The 18,236-nt window shown below is 42.1% G+C and overlaps 2 protein-coding genes across 5 annotated transcripts in view; one reads left to right on the top strand and one right to left on the bottom strand.

Moving 5' to 3' along the window:
* The window catches only part of idua (alpha-L-iduronidase), a 179,303-nt gene that overhangs the window by 122,950 nt on the left and 38,117 nt on the right, over positions 1–18,236 (top strand). For all 4 annotated transcript variants that reach the window (XM_072256094.1, XM_072256096.1, XM_072256093.1 and 1 more), the window contains one exon: positions 10,551–10,767. In XM_072256094.1, coding sequence (XP_072112195.1) covers positions 10,551–10,767 — 217 coding nt within the window. The remainder of the gene's footprint in view (positions 1–10,550; positions 10,768–18,236) is intronic.
* The window catches only part of slc26a1 (solute carrier family 26 member 1), a 129,336-nt gene that overhangs the window by 110,857 nt on the left and 243 nt on the right, over positions 1–18,236 (bottom strand). The gene's annotated exons all lie outside the window — the stretch shown is intronic.

Below are 18,236 nucleotides of genomic sequence, written 5' to 3'. Positions count from 1 at the left end.
ATTTTCCAGCACCCTCAGTTCTTGAGCCTTGCCGGATTAAGAGAGGTCATGCATTAATAATGACAAAGATGGACTCTAGAAGCTTAAAAAGGATTATTAATCTAACAAAATTTAAAAGTAAATTTATTAATTACTGTGCTTACAAAGAATGTTACTTCTCGGTTATCTTTTTAAACGTTTCATCCAAACGAAGCTGCTTCATGTGATTTAATCTCTCCCTGGGTAATTTTTCTTACATCAAATAAAAATTTATTAGCTCTTGTTCTGTCATGAAGGTATGTTTCTCTGACCCTTTGATTAAATCACTCAACAACATAGAAACATAGAAAATAGGTGCAGGAGTAGGCTATTCGGCCCTTCGAGCCTGCACCGCCATTCAGTATGATCGTGGCTGATCATCCAACTCAGAACCCTGCACCGGCCTTCCCTCCATACCCCCTGATCCCTTTAGTCACAAGGGCCATATCTAACTCCCTCTTAAATATAGCCAATGAACTGGCCTCAACTGTTTCCTGTGGCAGAGAATTCCACAGATTCACCACTCTCTGTGTGAAGAAGTTTTTCCTAATCTCGGTCCTAAAAGGCTTCCCCTTTATCCTCAAACTGTTGTTACGTACCCCGTAACTGGGTTGCCAAACCAGCAGAAATGGATCACTCAGTTGGAGTCTGGATTACTAGAACTAAGAAAGTTTTATTAAAGAAACAAGCAACACAGTAATCGAACAGATAATAAATGCAACAGTTCAGCAATGATAAACACACATGTGCACAGAATTAAGATAACAGGATCAATCAAACTCTATTGTTGTCTAGGGGTAAATGACCAATTTCAACGTGACACAAAGTTCAGTCCAATTTAGTTCAGTTCGCAGTAATCGTTGCCATGGCGATGGACAACGTGGGGGGAGGGAGAGACAACGAGAACGACTGATCATTCAGAAAGGCTTCCACTCACAGACCGGCGATATTGCTCACAAGCAGCTTTCGTACGGGTCCTTTGTGATGTCACCTGAGGTCACCGACTGTGACCCCTCCTCCAGATGCGGTCGATCCTCTGCAGTGAACCCGGCACCCAAGCGAGGGTGGACGCACGCCGGGTTCCCGCTGATCGTACCGTTCCACCCTGTGCGTTTAAGGCCGATCCCCCGATCAGCCATCCAAGAGCTTCCCACCGACTTGTGAGAGGCGCACCGCTTCCAGGGTCTCGTTACCTCGGGTGTCATGTGTGTCCTGCCTTAGCGAACCTGTCCCTTTTTATCCCTCTGCTGGGGTATCGCCTGTCCATCACTTCAAACAGTTCAGGGTTCAAAGGGGGGAGCCGCTCTAGACAGCTCTCTCTCCCGTCCCTTCATTACACATCTCCAGATGCTGCTTCATTGTTCCTTATCTCTCCCTCCCCTGAGGACAGGTGGCAGACCACTTGCTGATGCCACTGTTGCTAGCCCAGGCCAGCAAACATCTTAATTTATGTGTATTCTCGTCACACTGTGACCCCTCGTTCTGGACTTCCCCAACATCGGGAACAATCTTCCTGCATCTAGCCTGTCCAATCCCTTTAGGATTTTATATGTTTCAATAAGATCCCCCCTCAATCTTCTAAATTCTAATGAGTATAAGCCTAGTCGATCCAGTCTTTCATCATATGGAAGTCCTGCCATCCCAGGAATCAATCTGGTGAACCTTCTTTGTACTCCCTCTATGGCAAGGATGTCTTTCCTCAGATTAGGGGACCAAAACTGCACACAATACTCCAGGTGTGGTCTCACCAAGGCCTTGTACAACTGCAGTAGTACCTCTCTGCTCCTGTACTCGAATCCGCTTGCTATGAATGCCAGCATACCATTCGCCTTTTTCACCGCCTGCTGTACCTGCATGTCCACTTTCAATGACTGGTGTATAATGACACCCAGGTCTCATTGCACCTCCCCTTTTCCTAATCAGCCACCATTCAAATAATAATCTGTTTTCCTGTTTTTGCCACCAAAGTGGATAACCTCATATTTATCCACATTAAATTGCATCTGCCATGAATTTGCCCACTCACCTAACCTATCCAAGTCACCCTGCATCCTCTTAGCATCCTCCTGACAGCGAACACTGCCACCCAGCTTCGTGTCATCCGCAAACTTGGAGATGCTGCATTTAATTCCCTCATCCAAGTCATTAATATATATTGTAAACAACTGGGGTCCCAGCACTGAGCCTTGCGGTACCCCACTAGTCACTGCCTGCCATTCTGAAAAGGTCCCGTTTATTCCCACTCTTTGCTTCCTGTCTGCCAACCAATTCTCTATCCACATTAATACCTTACCCCCAATACCGTGTGCTTTAAGTTTGCACACTAATCTCCTGTGTGGGACCTTGTCAAAAGCCTTTTGAAAATCGAAATATACCACATCCACTGGTTCTCCCCTATCCACTCTACTAGTTATATCCTCAAAAAATTCTATGAGATTCGTCAGATATAATTTTCCTTTCACAAATCGATGCTGACTTTGTCCGATGATTTCACTGCTTTCCAAATGTGCTGTTATCACATCTTTGATAACTGACTCAAGCATTTTCCCCACCACCGATGTTAGGCTAACCGGTCTATAATTCCCCGGTTTCTCTCTCCCTCCTTTTTTAAAAAGTGAGGTTACATTAGCCACCCTCCAATCCTCAGGAACTAGTCCAGAATCTAAAGAGTTTTGAAAAATTATCACTAATGCATCCACTATTTCTTGGGCTACTTCCTTAAGCACTCTGGGATGCAGACCATCTGGCCCTGAGGATTTATCTGCCTTTAATCCCTTCAATTTACCTAACACCACTTCCCTACTAACATGTATTTCCCTCAGTTCCTCCATCTCACTGGATCCTCTGTCCCCTACTGTTTCCGGAAGATTATTTATGTCCTCCTTAGTGAAGACAGAACCAAAGTAATTATTCAATTGGTCTGCCATGTCCTTGCTCCCCATAATCAATTCACCTGTTTCTGTCTGTAGGGGACTACATTTGTCTTAACCAATCTTTTTCTTTTCACATATCTATAAAAGCTTTTACAGTCAGTTTTTATGTTTCCTGCCAGTTTTTTCTCATAATCTTTTTTCCCTTTCCTAATTAAGCCCTTTGTCCTCCTCTGCTGGACTCTGAATTTCTCCCAGTCCTCAGGTGAGCCACTTTTTCTGGCTAATTTGTATGCTTCTTCTTTGGAATTGATACTATCCCTAATTTCCCTTGTCAGCCACGGGTGCACTACCTTCCTTGGTTTATTCTTTTGCCAAACTGGGATGAACAATTGTTGTAGTTCATCCATGCGATCTTTAAATGCTTGCCATTGCATGTCCACCGTCAACCCTTTAAGTGTCATTTGCCAGTCTATCTTAGCTAATTCACGTCTCATACCTTCAAAGTTACCCCTCTTTACGTTCAGAACCTTTGTTTCTGAATTAACTATGTCACTCTCCATCTTAATGAAGAATTGCACCATATTCTGGTCACTCTTACCCAAGGGGCCTCATTTAACTGAATTAAATTGTCAATAGTAAATCTTTCAGTTTTGTCATCATTGCTGCCATCCTCATCACTTGCAGTGTTTTTATCAGCATTCAGAATACTGTCTATCATTTCCGAGTCTGCAAGGAGATCCACAACAGATGTTTTATTGTCGACAATCATCCACATGTAGATTTTCTTCATTAAGACTACTTGTGATATCTTTGAAAGCAGGTCCTGTAGCACTTTTTGATTATGCAAGCAAATCGTGAACGACTGCTTTCTCCTTTGGTACGCAAAACCCTATAAAATCATTGTCAATCTTTCTTCAGGCTCATTATCAAATGTCAAGGCAAGCCACAACTTATGCCAGCCATTCTTTAGTGTTGAAGGTTCTACCTTTTCCCACCCTCGAGCAATGAACCAAAGAACATCCATCATGTTAAATTCTTCAATAAATGTCTGTACAGAATTGCCAGCAGACACCTCATCTCATCTCACAGGTGTTTCATGAAAAATGAGCGATACTTGGCCTTTAGGGAGCACAGTATTCCTTACAGTATGGTGGTAAATACACTGTAAAAATATTATTCTTACACAGGAGTTCAGCTTTGGGGTGAGCTGAACAGTTATCCAAAATAAGAAGAATTTTGTAATCTTCAGTTAGCCTTACAGATATGAAATGAGCTCTGGCTTCTGGCCCAAAATATTTTTCAAATCACTCTTAACATAATCTCGGTGGTAATCCAGCTATTTTTATTTGCCTGATATGTTACTGGGTAAGTTTTAACACCTTTCAAGGCCATAGGGCATTTACTTTAACCAATCACCAGTGGTTTACATCTGTGAGTACCTGCTGCATTGGAGTGCCCCAAAATGTTAACTCTGTCATTAGATTGTTTGAATCCTGTGGGATCTTCTTCGTCTTCTGTTGCTAATGTTTTCCTAGGTGTGCATCACCAGTTTCATCTGCATTATACACCTGCTCAGGACTGACATTCTTGTCTGCTATGTATAAGCTTCGCAAAATTGTCCACGTACTTGGTAGCTCCTTCATGGTTTGCAGACCGTTTTTCTCCACACACTTTATACACGGAAATTCTATAGTGCTTGTTAAACCTTTGAAGCCATCCTTCTCTATAGTCACATACATGTTCTTTATGGAACAACTTAGCTTGGTTTATTATCATACTGCCCAACAAATCGACTCCATCACTCCGATGCTGGCAAAGCCATTCAATCATCACTCGATCATGCTCAACTTTCATAGCTTTCCTAATGCTCATTTGCTTTAGCAAATCACTGTTTGCATAGAACTGCAAATTTTTAGCTCTTCTAGTTCCACAAGTGATATGTTGGTGGTAGTTATTCAGAGACTTCTTCAAGGTGGCCTGGTTAAAATCTCTCACAATGATAGGGAAAGCATCAGAGTGCACAGTTTCATGCCTGCTGATTACATTACTCAGCTCCTCCGGTGCCTGCCCAATATTGGCCTGTGGTGGAATGTACATCACTACCAGGATGATGGCGGAAAGCTCTGTCAGGAGATAAAATGGATGGCATTTAACTGTTAGATGTTCAAAGTTGGGCAAACAAAACTGAGACAGAACTGCCATGCTGTGCATCACGATCAGTTAATCATAGAGCATACTCCATCTCCTCTGCCTTTAAAAGACTGAGCTGTCCCGTCTTTGCAGAGAGTGGTGAAGCACTGTATCTGAACTTGTGGGTGTGCACCATGTTTCCGTAAAGCAAAGTACACAGCAGTCCCTGATGTCCCTCTGATACAGCAATCTTTTATTTTACAGAGACTATACATTTGCCAGCCAGATAGCTGGGAGAGGAAATCTAATGCCTCTGTGTTTCAATCAAACTTTTAGACTGGCACAGTGACCTCGCTTCCATTTTCATAAAAGGGAACTGTACTTGTGACCCAAGTCTGTTGTCCAAAGTTTGTCAATTTTGAGTACCGATAGATTTTTTTAAAACCTCTTAAAATGATACTGCTTACTGGTACACATGGCTGTGAACATGAACTGCAGCTGCAGTAGTCCTAAACGGGAATATTTGTTGATTCCCATCGGTGCTGCACACAAAGAGTCGCCACCTAATGGTACCATCTTACTGGAAGTTTGGAAATTATCAGGATAAGTAAATTAGTTGGTTCGTCACCCAGGCCAATGCCAGTAGTTTTGATCATACTCATTCAATGCAGGTCATAGGCATTCTCAACCACACAGCAGAAACCAAGCCCCCTCAGCAATTCCTCTGTTCTGAACTCCATCATGCAAAGAGATTTTCCAACAGAACACTTCAAAGTCTCCTTGAGGGGGAAAAAAAACTGTAATATCTTCAACAAGTAGTGGGTATCCCTGAAGCATCACTACTCAAGTTGAAGAAAGAGCTTTGAACACAGGAGCATGCTGGGTCATGTACAAACAGCTGGCCAAGCATATAACCTCCTAAATTACACATCTGTCCAGCTTGACCCCTCTGAACCTAGTGCGGAAGCAAATAATCTTGAAAGAACTGCCCAAAAAGAAGCAACTTCCTGTCATGTTAAGGCAAGGGGTTATAATGGGGTCTATGTGGATCAACAAAACTGCAAAGAGCCAATAGGAGCCCACTCACATTTTTGCCTATCAGTTAATATGGGAGCTTATCCGCTGAGTGCAAAAAATCTGTGATTTGCTGAAGGCAGTGTTACAGAGGTGATCTTTAGGGATGTTCCAGATATGAACTTCTTACTAATGGGGAGAACTAGAATATTAAGTGAGTGAGATTCAGTGGATTTTCCATGAGGCTGGAACTTCAGAATCAAATAGGTTTATAAAAGACAGTGGTCATTCCAGCATGAAAATTGATATTGATAATGGTTTATTGTTGTCATGTGTACCAAGATACACTGAAAAGTGTAAAAGTTAATACAGAGAATCAGATATGATGCAGTAACATTGCAAATTGGGAATTGTAATCTCAGGGAAAACTATAAATTAAAGAACGATAATCTTATCATGTGGACTTTTATTCAATGTGGATTTGGAGGCTGTATAAGGTCGATTCACTTTTTCCATTAACTAAAGATACAGGCTGAATCATACTACTGATAACCATAGTAGTATACTCTTATCACTGGAGTCACTAATGAGCCCAGCGACAAAGTGGCAACTCACCAAAGAAAGGTTGGATCCATATGACCCTTCAGTTTTCTGCCAGCAGGTCTTTGTAAGAACAGTGAATGGGACCACCAACTCTGTAGGAAACACATGTATTTTACTTATTTCACTTTAGTTAAATTGTCTTAACTATTTGTGTTTAATGTGCTCTTAATTACATTCACTCAAGTTTTCAATAGTTTAATGGTCTTTAATTATCTTCAGCTATCAGTGGCATTGACAAACTATTAAAAAGCCTTCAACTTCCAGCAAATTGTCATGAGAAGTGGTAAACAGAGCAAGATTAGGCCATTTAGACCCCATACTGGGGCATTCAATGGATCTTCTACCTCCACCACTTTCTCACGTTACTCCTGACTATCTTAATATTTAAAAATCCATCCATCTCTTTCTTACTTCGATTAGTCTACCTTCTACCACCAACATTTTTGACAAGTTGCAGTTAATTTCATTATCTTTTGTTTGTTTTTTCCCACCCTTGCAATTTTGCCCAGTCCCGTTCTGGAAGCATCATCGTACTGACATCCCACCTCTCCCAGAAGTTCCAGGAGTCTCCCGCATATTGATAGTGGCTCCCTGATATCCAGAAATTATATACAATATCCCAGAAAGCAATTTTTTTGAGAGGGAGAGGGAGAGCGAGCATCCTGATTGGCCTCTCTTAGTGCTAAGAGTGGTCCCCAACCACCGGGCCGCGAGGAAACGATATGATTTGGCGACATGAGTCAGCTGCACCTTTCCTCATTCCCTGTCATGCCCACTGTTGAACTTGAACGCACGCGAGGTAATTACGCACATGTCATCCATGTCAGCGCTGGAAGATCAACTCCTTGAGCTTGCAAATGACGGCGGGCTGAAAAGTATGTTTGACATAACATCTCTGCCAGCATTCTGGATCAAAGTCAAGGCTGAATATCCTGAGATAGCCACGAAAGCACTGAAAACATTTCTTCCATTTCCAATATCCATTTCATTTGCAAAGCGGAGTTTTCTGCAATGAATGCAACGAAAACAAAATTGCAGAATAGACTGGACATAAGGAACCCCCTTCGAGTATCGCTGTCTCCCATCAGCCCTCGATGACACCGTCTTGTTGCAGGAAAACAAGCCCAGGGCTCCCACTGATTCAGTGATATTGGTGCGTTGCAATGATTTTATATGTTCATACGGGGAAAATATGTGCTGTGTGTTTAATGTCCAAATGTTACTTAAAATGTTATGATGCTATTGACTTATCACTATATTCTTGCGAGGAAAATATGCGCTGTGTGTTTAACATTAAATTTGTTAGATAAACCCTTTTAGAAACGAAATTGTTTTATAGTTGACTTACCACCTATATTCCGGTCGTGATTAACACGCCCCCCCCACCCCCCACCCCTGTCGGCCGGTCTGCAAGAATATTGTCAATATTAAACTGGTCCGCGGTGCAAAAAAGGTTGGGGACCCTTGCTAAGCAGAAATAGCAGTTTCTCTGTGGGCGGGCTTTACAGTCGACCTCAAAAATAATGACAGTGTTGCTCGCTGCACTGTTTGCAACTGTGACTTTTCTATTGTCCATGGTGGGTTAAAATGTAAAAGGCATGTTGATGTGAGTTTAACAGGTGTCATTCATTCATTAGCATAGCTAACGTAATTTTAACTAGCTGGCTGGCTGGCTGCTAAGGAGCTACGCTATTGATGTCCTACGTGATGAGGCCAAACTCCCTGTAGACTTGCTTAAAGTTGTAATAGAATAATCATGATAATATAAGTACATATTTTAATGTCACATTTTCTGCATATACCCAACTTGGTTTACAGATCAGGCAAAATCACTAAACAAAGTATTACATACATTCCTGGAGGTCGACTGGGGGGGGGGGGGGGGGGGAGGGGGAGGACATGGGGGTGCTACCTCCCTGAAATGAGTTTTTGCAGGGTGGGATGTCTGGCAGCCCCTCTTCAAAGCAGAGGATCAGAGCCACTACATTACTCTCTCGCACTATCTTATTAAGGAAAACATAAAAGCTAAAGCAGCCATGAGCAGGAGTAGGCCTGATGGCTCCTCTTGCCTTCCATGCAATTCCATCATGGCTGATCTGCCCCCAGGCTTCATTTCCTTTCTTGTGCCAGTTTACTGAAGTTCTCATTTCCATGATCTTCCAAGCTTTATCAACTTCTTTAAATACCCCTGATGATCTGGCCTCCACAAGCCTTCAGTAAAGAGAACTACAGAGAGTTGCCACTTTCTGTGACATGGGAACACCACATATACAGATTTATTCTGCCTGCCGGCTTCTCCAGACAGGAAGGGTTGGATTTTGCCCCACATTATATGAATGTCTGGCCAATCAGCAACACACATAGCAATGGGTGCACATAATAGTCATTAAACTCTTCAGACAGTATGATTAAATGATGTCTGCATTATGAAATGGCAGGAATTTAATCGCATTATACAATCAAGCGCCTGTTTTCAACCATCATCCTTGTTAACATCCAAATAACTATTGAAAACATTGGCCTAGAAATTAGAAGGATTAGAAAGCTTGCACTATAACCATGCCCCTACTTGTTTTTCATGTTTTGTGAAATAAATTTAGTGCTTAAATTGCACTAACTGTGCTGTTTTTCTTTGTAATAATGAGCAGAGACAGGAGTGAAATAGAACAGGAAATATTAGAAATACTCAGCAGGTCAGGCAGAGAGTTGGCCCCAGAATCTTTAGCACCACATATTCCATTACATTTCTGGCTCTACTGCAGAGCCAAAGTTGTTCCAGTTCAGTCATCAAGCTGCATCACACACTATGTGTGTGTGGGGGTGGGGGGGGGGTGGGTTTGGAAGTCAGTGTACAAAAATTCAGAGTGGAGTTTTGCTCGCTGCCAACTGGAGCATTCAACAAAATACGTCTTGCATTTAATATCAGTAAAACAAAAGTTCTTTACCCAAATTGTTCACTGCTCTTGTAAAATAGCCCAAATTCACTCACGAGAGCAATCATCGGTCAGTGTCCTTTCTAAGCCAACATCCCCAGCAAAGAGGCCTTAGTTACAATTAGTCAACCCCAATTGGTAGATCACATCATACATTACACCTGACTACCCAGACATACAATCTCTTCCTAGTTCTGTCACGGCAAGAATTTACCAGGTAGAAAGTGATTCAAGGATATTCTCAAAGACGTCTTGAAAAGGTATAATATCTCCAGCAACCTTTGGGCTAGCGATGCTCAGAATGGAGAAGGAACATTTGCTTAGTAACTGAGAACATTGAATCCCTCCATTGCGAGCATACAGAAGCGCACTGTAAAGAGGAAAAGGAGCATGCTATCTATCAAACCACATATTGGCGTTGTCGGCCATCTCAGAACCCACAGAAGTTCAATGGAAACAACTCTCCCTCAACTCCAAGGAACCGCCTAATAAGAGAGGTTGCTGCTTTTGCTGTTCATTGCTCACATAGTTACTGCACCAGGGTGAACCACTTGTTTACCATCCGCACATATAAATCCATTAGTAATAGATGTCTTGTGTTTGAAGATTCAAGGGCCAGTTAACTACAGCAGCATGTCATTTTGTAGAAATATTTATTTTTGTTAATGGTCTTATACTTCTATCCAAGTGAAACTTTTAATTAAATTAGTCACATGATTAATGACACATGGCAGCGATCCATGCTCCTTGATCAGATCCAGTCACAATTGGTTTGCAGAATGAAAGTAACTACGGAAAATTTGGCCCTTAGATGCACTACAGCTTCAAGTATAAATTGCTTAAAAATTCTTACACCAATATTTAATTTATCACATCCTGTTGCAGGTTTTGCACAATGTTTACCTTGTCTAAGTAATGATTTTTGACAGAGTGAAAAATGTTTTGAGTTACAAAAGGCTATTCTCTTGCTTTTTTCTAGGTAATATCACAGCACCAGAATCTGCTAATTGCGAATCCAGAGAGCACAATAAATTTCACATTGCTGAGCAATGATAATGCCTTCCTGAACTACCACCCAAACTACTTTACACAGAGGACTCTTACTGCCAGATTTCAGATGAACAATACAAAGCCACCACATGTACAGATGATCCGCAAACCAGTACTCACTGTTATGGGGTTGTTGGCATTATTAGGTAAGTACATTCTGAGCTGAGTTAACTGATCTTGTATTAATAAACTAATGGATGATCACCGGAGTTTCTCAGATTGGGAAGGAAACAATAAACTAGGACACCTTTCATTGCTGATGGTGTGCTTGGGTGGGCAAGGATTGAGGATAAAATTGGGTTTAGCCTCTACAAATGCATTGTTTGCCTACAGTTGTTCTCAAGGCTCGGACATGATGACCACCTGAGTAGGTAATGAGTAGCTGGTGGCCAAAAAACCATAAAGCAATCAGATCAATGGCTTCAGTTGAAGCTGAACGTGAAAACAACTTCTAAAAAATAAAAAAAGCAATTAAATTTATTTATACTTGAAATTACTACTGTTCTTAGTTGCCAAGGTTAGATATTTACAAAATCAAGCCATTAAATTGACATTGGTGTTGATGCTGCATCAATGATGAATGTGAGATATCATGAATTATGATTAATATATCAGTTCTGTTGCAAATCCTTACACGATATCTGATGTTAATTATGGCTAAGTATATACAGGGCAAAGTTTAACTATGATCAATCATAAATGCACAAAAACTCTTTAATTAGATCTCCATTTATGCCAGCAGCATCAGTTTAATAAATACCTTTAGCGGAACCACAATACCATTGAGCAGTTTCAGCTGGGAGGTTGCTTTAAAAGTGCAAGTGGATGCTCATTCATTCGTTAATTTTGTGCCATGTCGTATGACCTGGGCAATCATGGTCTTTCCAATGATAGTTCTTGCCAAATTTTTCTACGGAGGTAGTTTGCCATTGCCTACTTTTGGACAGTGTCTTTACAACACGGGTGACCCCAGCCATTATCAATACACGTCAGAGATTGTCTGCCTGGCGTCAGTGGTCGCATAGCAAGGACTTGTGATATGACCATCCACCACCTGCTCCCATGGCTTCATGTGACCCTGATTGGGGGGCTAAGCAGCTGCTACACCTTGCCAAAGGATGACCTGCAGACTACCGGAGGGAAGGAGCGCCTTACGCCTCTTTTGGTAGAGACATAACTCCACCCCGCCACCCAAATAGATGCGTATTTATAAAAATAAACTGTAGCTATTCAGTTAACACCTTGAGACTTTTTGGCAGGTCTGAATGTGTCTCAGATTTGACAGCAGTTACAACAAGCTAACAGGCTCAGCCCGTCACTCCCACATCATGTGCCAGATATTGAATCCAACCCTATAGTAAGTCTTTGTTTCTGTAGTTACAGTAAAATCTTGTTCTAGCACTATACAGACCAGCAAACCACAGTAATTGACATCTCAGCAAGAGCAGCCAAACTGACAAAGGAATAAGACCAGGGGAACTGGAAGTCCAAAATCAGGTAGGTATCAAGAAAATGCTCAAGGCAACACTGTGGGAGTGCTTGAGCCTGCAAGGACAACACTGAAGGGCTCCTGGGCCAACTTTCAATTCATCAATAACCATCATGTCCAGCAATGCCACATAACCTATATTAACAGATTTTACAATGTATCACATCTTTGGGGTAATTATAAAAAACTTTTATGCACGCACTTTATGCACAACATGCAGTTGTGCAATTAATGAAAATGGCCATCTCTTCCAATTTTATTCAGTTTAATTACATTAATTGAAAAATTCCGTGCTTACTGCTTGAGGAGGGGAATTCTGCTCAGTCAGCTCAACCCTTATTTATAATGATCCCAAAAGAACTTTCTGCAAAGTTATTGTGCAACATTCTGTAAAGCACATCAAGAGGAAGTAGAAAGTAGACTTTTTTAAGATTTTAATGTTTTGATAGAAGAGAGTTTAAACCTAAGTTATTGGGTACTCTGGGTGAGCCATGCATTTTACACTCTTCCAATCAAGTTAATTTCTACTTAGTATTGTGTTTCTGCCAAAATGTCTGAAATTGTCATTGGCAGAAAACGGCAAGAGCACAGTTCTGTGGTTGATAAGTCATGGATATCTTGTATTGACAGATATAAGCACACATTTCATTAAACATGAGTACTAAACATTCAATCCACTATTCTCTGAGTGCTCATTTGTTTAGAGGATGGGATGTTTATCCAGTTAAAAAATAATTAACGTTTTATGGAACTGTTTGAAAAAGATCCTGCATATTTGATTGTTGGGAGGTATAAGTTTCAAATTAGACTGGACAACAATTTTTTTTCAAAAGTGTTGCTTCCTTAGTTTTTTTTTAGTTTATGATAGACCATTTGAAGCTGAACACAAATATAATTTCAGACTACTTGTATCATGTAAGAACTCGGAGAAACAAGAAATTAACTTTTATTGACTACAATACATTTAATTGCATAACGGTGCTGAAGCTTTGCGATAGTTAACTAAGATGAAAATATTTTGTTGATGATTTTTGTTTGTACTCAGTGTCTGAGGCATCTCGCTTAAGTGTCCAACAATAATAATCAGTCAGTATTGACGGGTTCTAGTTGCCCTGATATCATTTCTCTATGACTGCAATGTCCTGGTGAAACCTTTCACCATGCTCATCACTGACAGCAACAGATTTGCAGGGAAGAAGTCTAAATGGGAATGCAGGAAATGAATCTTTAGTGACATGTTGCACTTGATGGTGTTGAATGCTTGAAGCATGTTGTTAACCAGCTGCACCTAGTTTGGTGCTCTGCAGTTGCCAAAAAAAAATGACTGAAATGCCCTTGAATGCCTTCCATGCGATTTTCTCCGGTCTCACTAAAAGTTGTGCAAATTGCCTGTCATTGATGACCTGTTTGATTTGTAAACCAACAAAAATGCCTTTCTTAAGCTTGGCATCAATTATTCTGACTTGAATTATGAATTGAAATAGCAAGTATAGGCAATTTCAAAAAAGGTGTGTGGTAGGGAAATTTCATGGTAAAAGTATTCAGAAAGCAAAATCTTTGTTGCCCAGTATATTGTCACAGCAAATGTAAGTAGGTGATACCTAATGCTGCACCAAAGTTTTGTTGGAAGTATATGTATGCTGGCATTAAAAGATAATCTCTCCGTTGGAGAGAAGTATGAGATGCCTGGGGAGCAATGGCAATCAAGCCAGCACAAAGAAAGTCGCAGAAACCCTTAAAAGCCTTTGAAAAATGAGAAGCAGGAGTTTGTGCAACCCACTCAAAATGCTGGAGGAACTCGGCAGGCCAAGCAACATCTATGGAAAAAGGAACAGTCGACATTTCAAGCCGAAGCCCTTCGGCAGGACTGGAGAAAAAAAGCTGAGGAATAGATTTGAGAGGTGGGGGAAGGGGAGAAAGAAACACCAGGCGATAGGTGAAACTTGGAGGGGGAGGGATGAAGTAAAGAGCTGGGAAGTTGATTGGTGAAAGAGACAGAAGGCCATGGAGGAAAGAAAAAAAGTGGGGGAGGAGCACCAGAGGGAGGTGATGGTTGGGCAAGGAGAGGGACAGGAGGATGGGAAATGGTAAAAGGGGGGTGTGGGTGGGGCATTACTGGAAGTTTGACAAATCAGTGTTCATGCCATGAGGTTGGAGGCTAGCCAAATGGAATATAAGGTGTTGTTCCTCCAACCTAAGTGTAGCCTTATCTCGACAGTGGAGGAGGCCATGGACGGACATATTGGAATGGGAATGGGAAGTGGAATTAAAATGGGTGGCCACTGGGAGATCTCGCTTGTTCGGCAATGCAGTCTCCCAATCTATGTTGGGTCTCACTGATGTACAAGAGGCCAGAACAGAAGCACCAAACACAGTAAATGACCCCAACAGACTCACAGGTGAAGTATCACCTCACCTGGTAGGACTGTTTGGGGCCCTGAATGGTAGTGAGGGATGAGGTGTCGGGGCAGGTGTAGCACTTGTTCCACTTGCAAAGATAAGTGCCGGGAGGGAGATCAGTGGGGAGGGATGCATGGACAAGGGAGTTGCAAAGGGAGTGATCCCTGCAGAAAGCAGAAACTGTGAGGGGCGGAGGGAAAGAGTGCTGGGTGGAGGGATACAGTTGGAGGTGGCGGAAGTTTCAGAGAATTATGTGCTGGACGCGGAGGTTGGTGGGTTTGTAGGTGAGGACAAGAGGAACCCTATCCATGGTAGCGTGGCAGGAGGATGGGGTAAGAGCAGGCGTGCATGAAGTGGAAGAGATACGGTTGAGGACAACATTGATGGTGGAGGAAGGGAAGCCCCTTTCTTTGAAAAAGGAGGACATCTTCATTCTAGAATGAAAAGTCTCATCCTGAGAGCAGATGTGGCGGAGACGGAGAAATTGAGAGAAGCGGATGGTGTTTTAAAAGTAGCAGGGTGGGATGAGGTATAGTCCAGGTAGCTGTGAGAGTTCATTGGTTTATAATAGACATCTGTGGATAAACTGTCTCCAGAGATAGAGACATTAAGATCGAGAAAGGGAAGGGAAGTGTCAGAAATGGAGCAGGTAAATTTTGAGGGTAATTGGAAGCTGGAGACAAAGTTGAAGAAGTTGATGAGCTCAGCGTGGGTGCAGGAAGCAGCTCCAATGCAGTCAACGATGTAGCATAGGAAAAGTGCGGGACGATCACCAGTTCTAGGCTTGGAACATAAACTGTTCGGCGTAACCGACAAGCAGATAGGCATAGCTGGGACCCATGCAAGTGCTCATGACTACCCCTTTTGTTTGAAACAAGTGGGAGGACCTAAAGGAGAAATTATTTAGAGTGAGGGCAAATTCCACTAGGTAGAGGAGAGTGGTGGTGGAGGGGAACTGGTTGGGTCTGATGTCCAGAAAGAAATGGAGAACTTTGAGGCCTTCCTGGTGGGGGTGGAGGTGTAAAGGGACTGGATATCCATAGTAAAAATAAGATGATGTGGGACAGGGATCTTGAAATCCTTGAAAAGATCTAGAGCGTGTGAGGAGTCATGGATGTAGGTGGGAAGGGACTGAACCGGGGGGATAAAACAGAGTTGAGGTATGCAAATATGAGTTCAGTGGGGCAGAAACAAGCTGAAACAATGGGTCTACCTGGACAAGCAGGTTTGTGGATTTTGGGTAAGAGGTAGAAACGAGAGGTGCGGAGTGTGGGAACTATGAGGTTGGTGGCAGTGGATGGGAGATCCCTAGAGTCAATGAGGTTGGTGATGGTGTGAGAGATAATGGCTTGATGTTTCTTAGTGGGGTCCTGTTCAGGAGGTAAGTAAGAGAAGGTGTCTGAGAGTTGGGACTGGGCCTCAGTAAGGTAGAGGTCAGCAAGGGTTTGTCCTCGACCAACAGCACTAAAAGTGAAGTTAAATATTATCAGTACGTCAACTTCAGTGGAAGTGAATTTTAGAAAGGAAATGAATTTGTAGTGGCTATAAAAATCCATATTTAACACAAGCAACTGGGGTTGAATTTCCAATACCAAAATTTTAATCTTACTCTAATGTGACAGCTTAGACAGTATAAATATAAGCATTGATGGAGGTGCGGCGGGTAGCAATGCCAGCAGGAAACAACATCTTCCTGTAAATCTTCATGAAGCATTGCAGGGTAAGATTATTTGCCTACTAGCCCACAGACTCACACAGCTCTCTCAACTACATTCCCTCACATCCTGCTTCCAATAAGGATCATTCTATTCTCCATATCTGTTCCGTTGACAAGAATTTGCACAGCACTGTCTTTATAATGTGTTCCTTTTCTCCAGCCTAAACAAGACTTGGGGGCTCTCTCGTGTTCACCTTCTACCTCACCAACATCTCATTCAATGGACCATCTCCAATGCTATTGGACTATGAGACATATCTTCCCTTCCTGCTGTTTCAGCATTCTAAAGGAACCTTTCTCTCTGCAACCCCTTGTTCATGCTTTCATCTCCACCAACCACTGCCCTTTTCAGTACACGTCCCTGACAGGCACAGGAGGTGCAACAGCTTCTCTTTCGCCCCTCCTTTCCCGCCATCCAGTGAGCAAAGCAGTCCTTAAAACAAACTCCGTTTTTAGGTCCGTGCAGTGTGCAAATTAACCAGCATGCTAACTGCACAATCCTGTGGTTGGCTTCATTCTGTATCTCTGAACCCCTTGCCATCCAAGCTGATGTAAAACGGGCTAGGTACTAGAACACATTCTCTTCTCCATTTTTCTAGTAGCTATAAAAAAAATCTGATACAAGACCATCTGCTGTAGGACATTGCCATCCGACATCAGGTCTCTGTCAGCCTGTACCCAGCCAATAATTGGTTGGACCCAGCAAAGAAGTTAGTGACAATGAGGAAGTTGAATTTTACCTTGTTTGGCAGCCCCCTCTGCCTGAGGATAACCATAGCTGTTTGGATTCAGCACCGAATCTGTGCAGCTAGTCTTGCCTTTGACACACCAAGTATTCAATATTCACAAAATATTTTAAAAAATGCAAATATGGCAATTTAAAACAGGAGCAAAAGATTCTGGGAATACTTAAGTGGCTGGGCTCCATTTGTTGGAAGGGAAACTGAGTTCCTGTTTCAGGTTGAAGACCCTGCATCAGAATCTTCCTTGACCTGAAATGTTGACAGTTTTGCTTTCAACAGATGCAGTTACCTGCTGACTTCTTACAGTATTTTCTGTTTCTATATTAAAATAAGTACATACCAAACTGTTAGTCTAAAAAGTGATTATCATCTCCTCTACGGTTGTGAGACTCGGAGAATCTACAGAAAACAGCTAATAAGCTTGGATTGCCAGCATCAACACTTTCTCTGCGATATCCCCAGTATAAACTCTGAAAATTGCCACATAAGCATCAATGTCTTTACAAGATCCACCATCTTTAGTGTAAGCACCCTACAACAAGGGTTGAGGCAAACAGGAACTGAGCATATTCCTGTTGTACACCACCAAAATAATTGCAGTACATGCAATTCACCAATGCAGGAAGGACACTGGAAAGCTAAAATGAAAAATGTAGAGACCCTCTGTTTGTTTTATGCTCCAGGTTCCACCATCTGCTGTCTCTCTCACATCTATCTGATGACTGCCACCAGCTGTTCTAGTTTAAGGAGTAACAGTATGAGAATGTGACCTTACCATCACAAGATAAGTTATTACATCTCAAGAAAGTGGGTGAACATAACAATCTCAAGGCATTAGGGTGGGCTGTGAAACTATATCCTGCGAATAATAAAAATGAAGGATTCTTCCGGCTCAGAATTCTTTATCTCAGTAAAGTTTGAAGCACTGCAGAGAGGAAGTTGCTCACATTTTAGCCACTCCTTTCCCTGGAAGCCCACTAAGGGACTGAATGATGGGCACTGCAACTACATAGTATTCATACAAAAAGCAGAATCTTTGAGGAATTTCATACCTAACTGCACTCTGGTGCTATGGAGGCAACAGAAAACCATTGTGACTCTCACGTTACAACACTCCTTTGCAGCAACATAAAGAAAGCTTCCTCCAGCTTGCTGATATAGTTGACATCAGCCATGGTTAATCAGCTCAATGGACCTGACATGATTGTAGTTCTACAGTCGAACAAAGTTAGAAAGGAGCACACAATCATTATTGTTCCGTGATTA

Source organism: Mobula birostris, chromosome 4 (assembly GCF_030028105.1).
Source record: "Mobula birostris isolate sMobBir1 chromosome 4, sMobBir1.hap1, whole genome shotgun sequence".
NCBI classification, from domain to species: domain Eukaryota; kingdom Metazoa; phylum Chordata; class Chondrichthyes; order Myliobatiformes; family Myliobatidae; genus Mobula; species Mobula birostris.
Note: the sequence above shows the minus strand (reverse complement) of the source record. Positions and strands in the feature narration are given on the sequence as shown.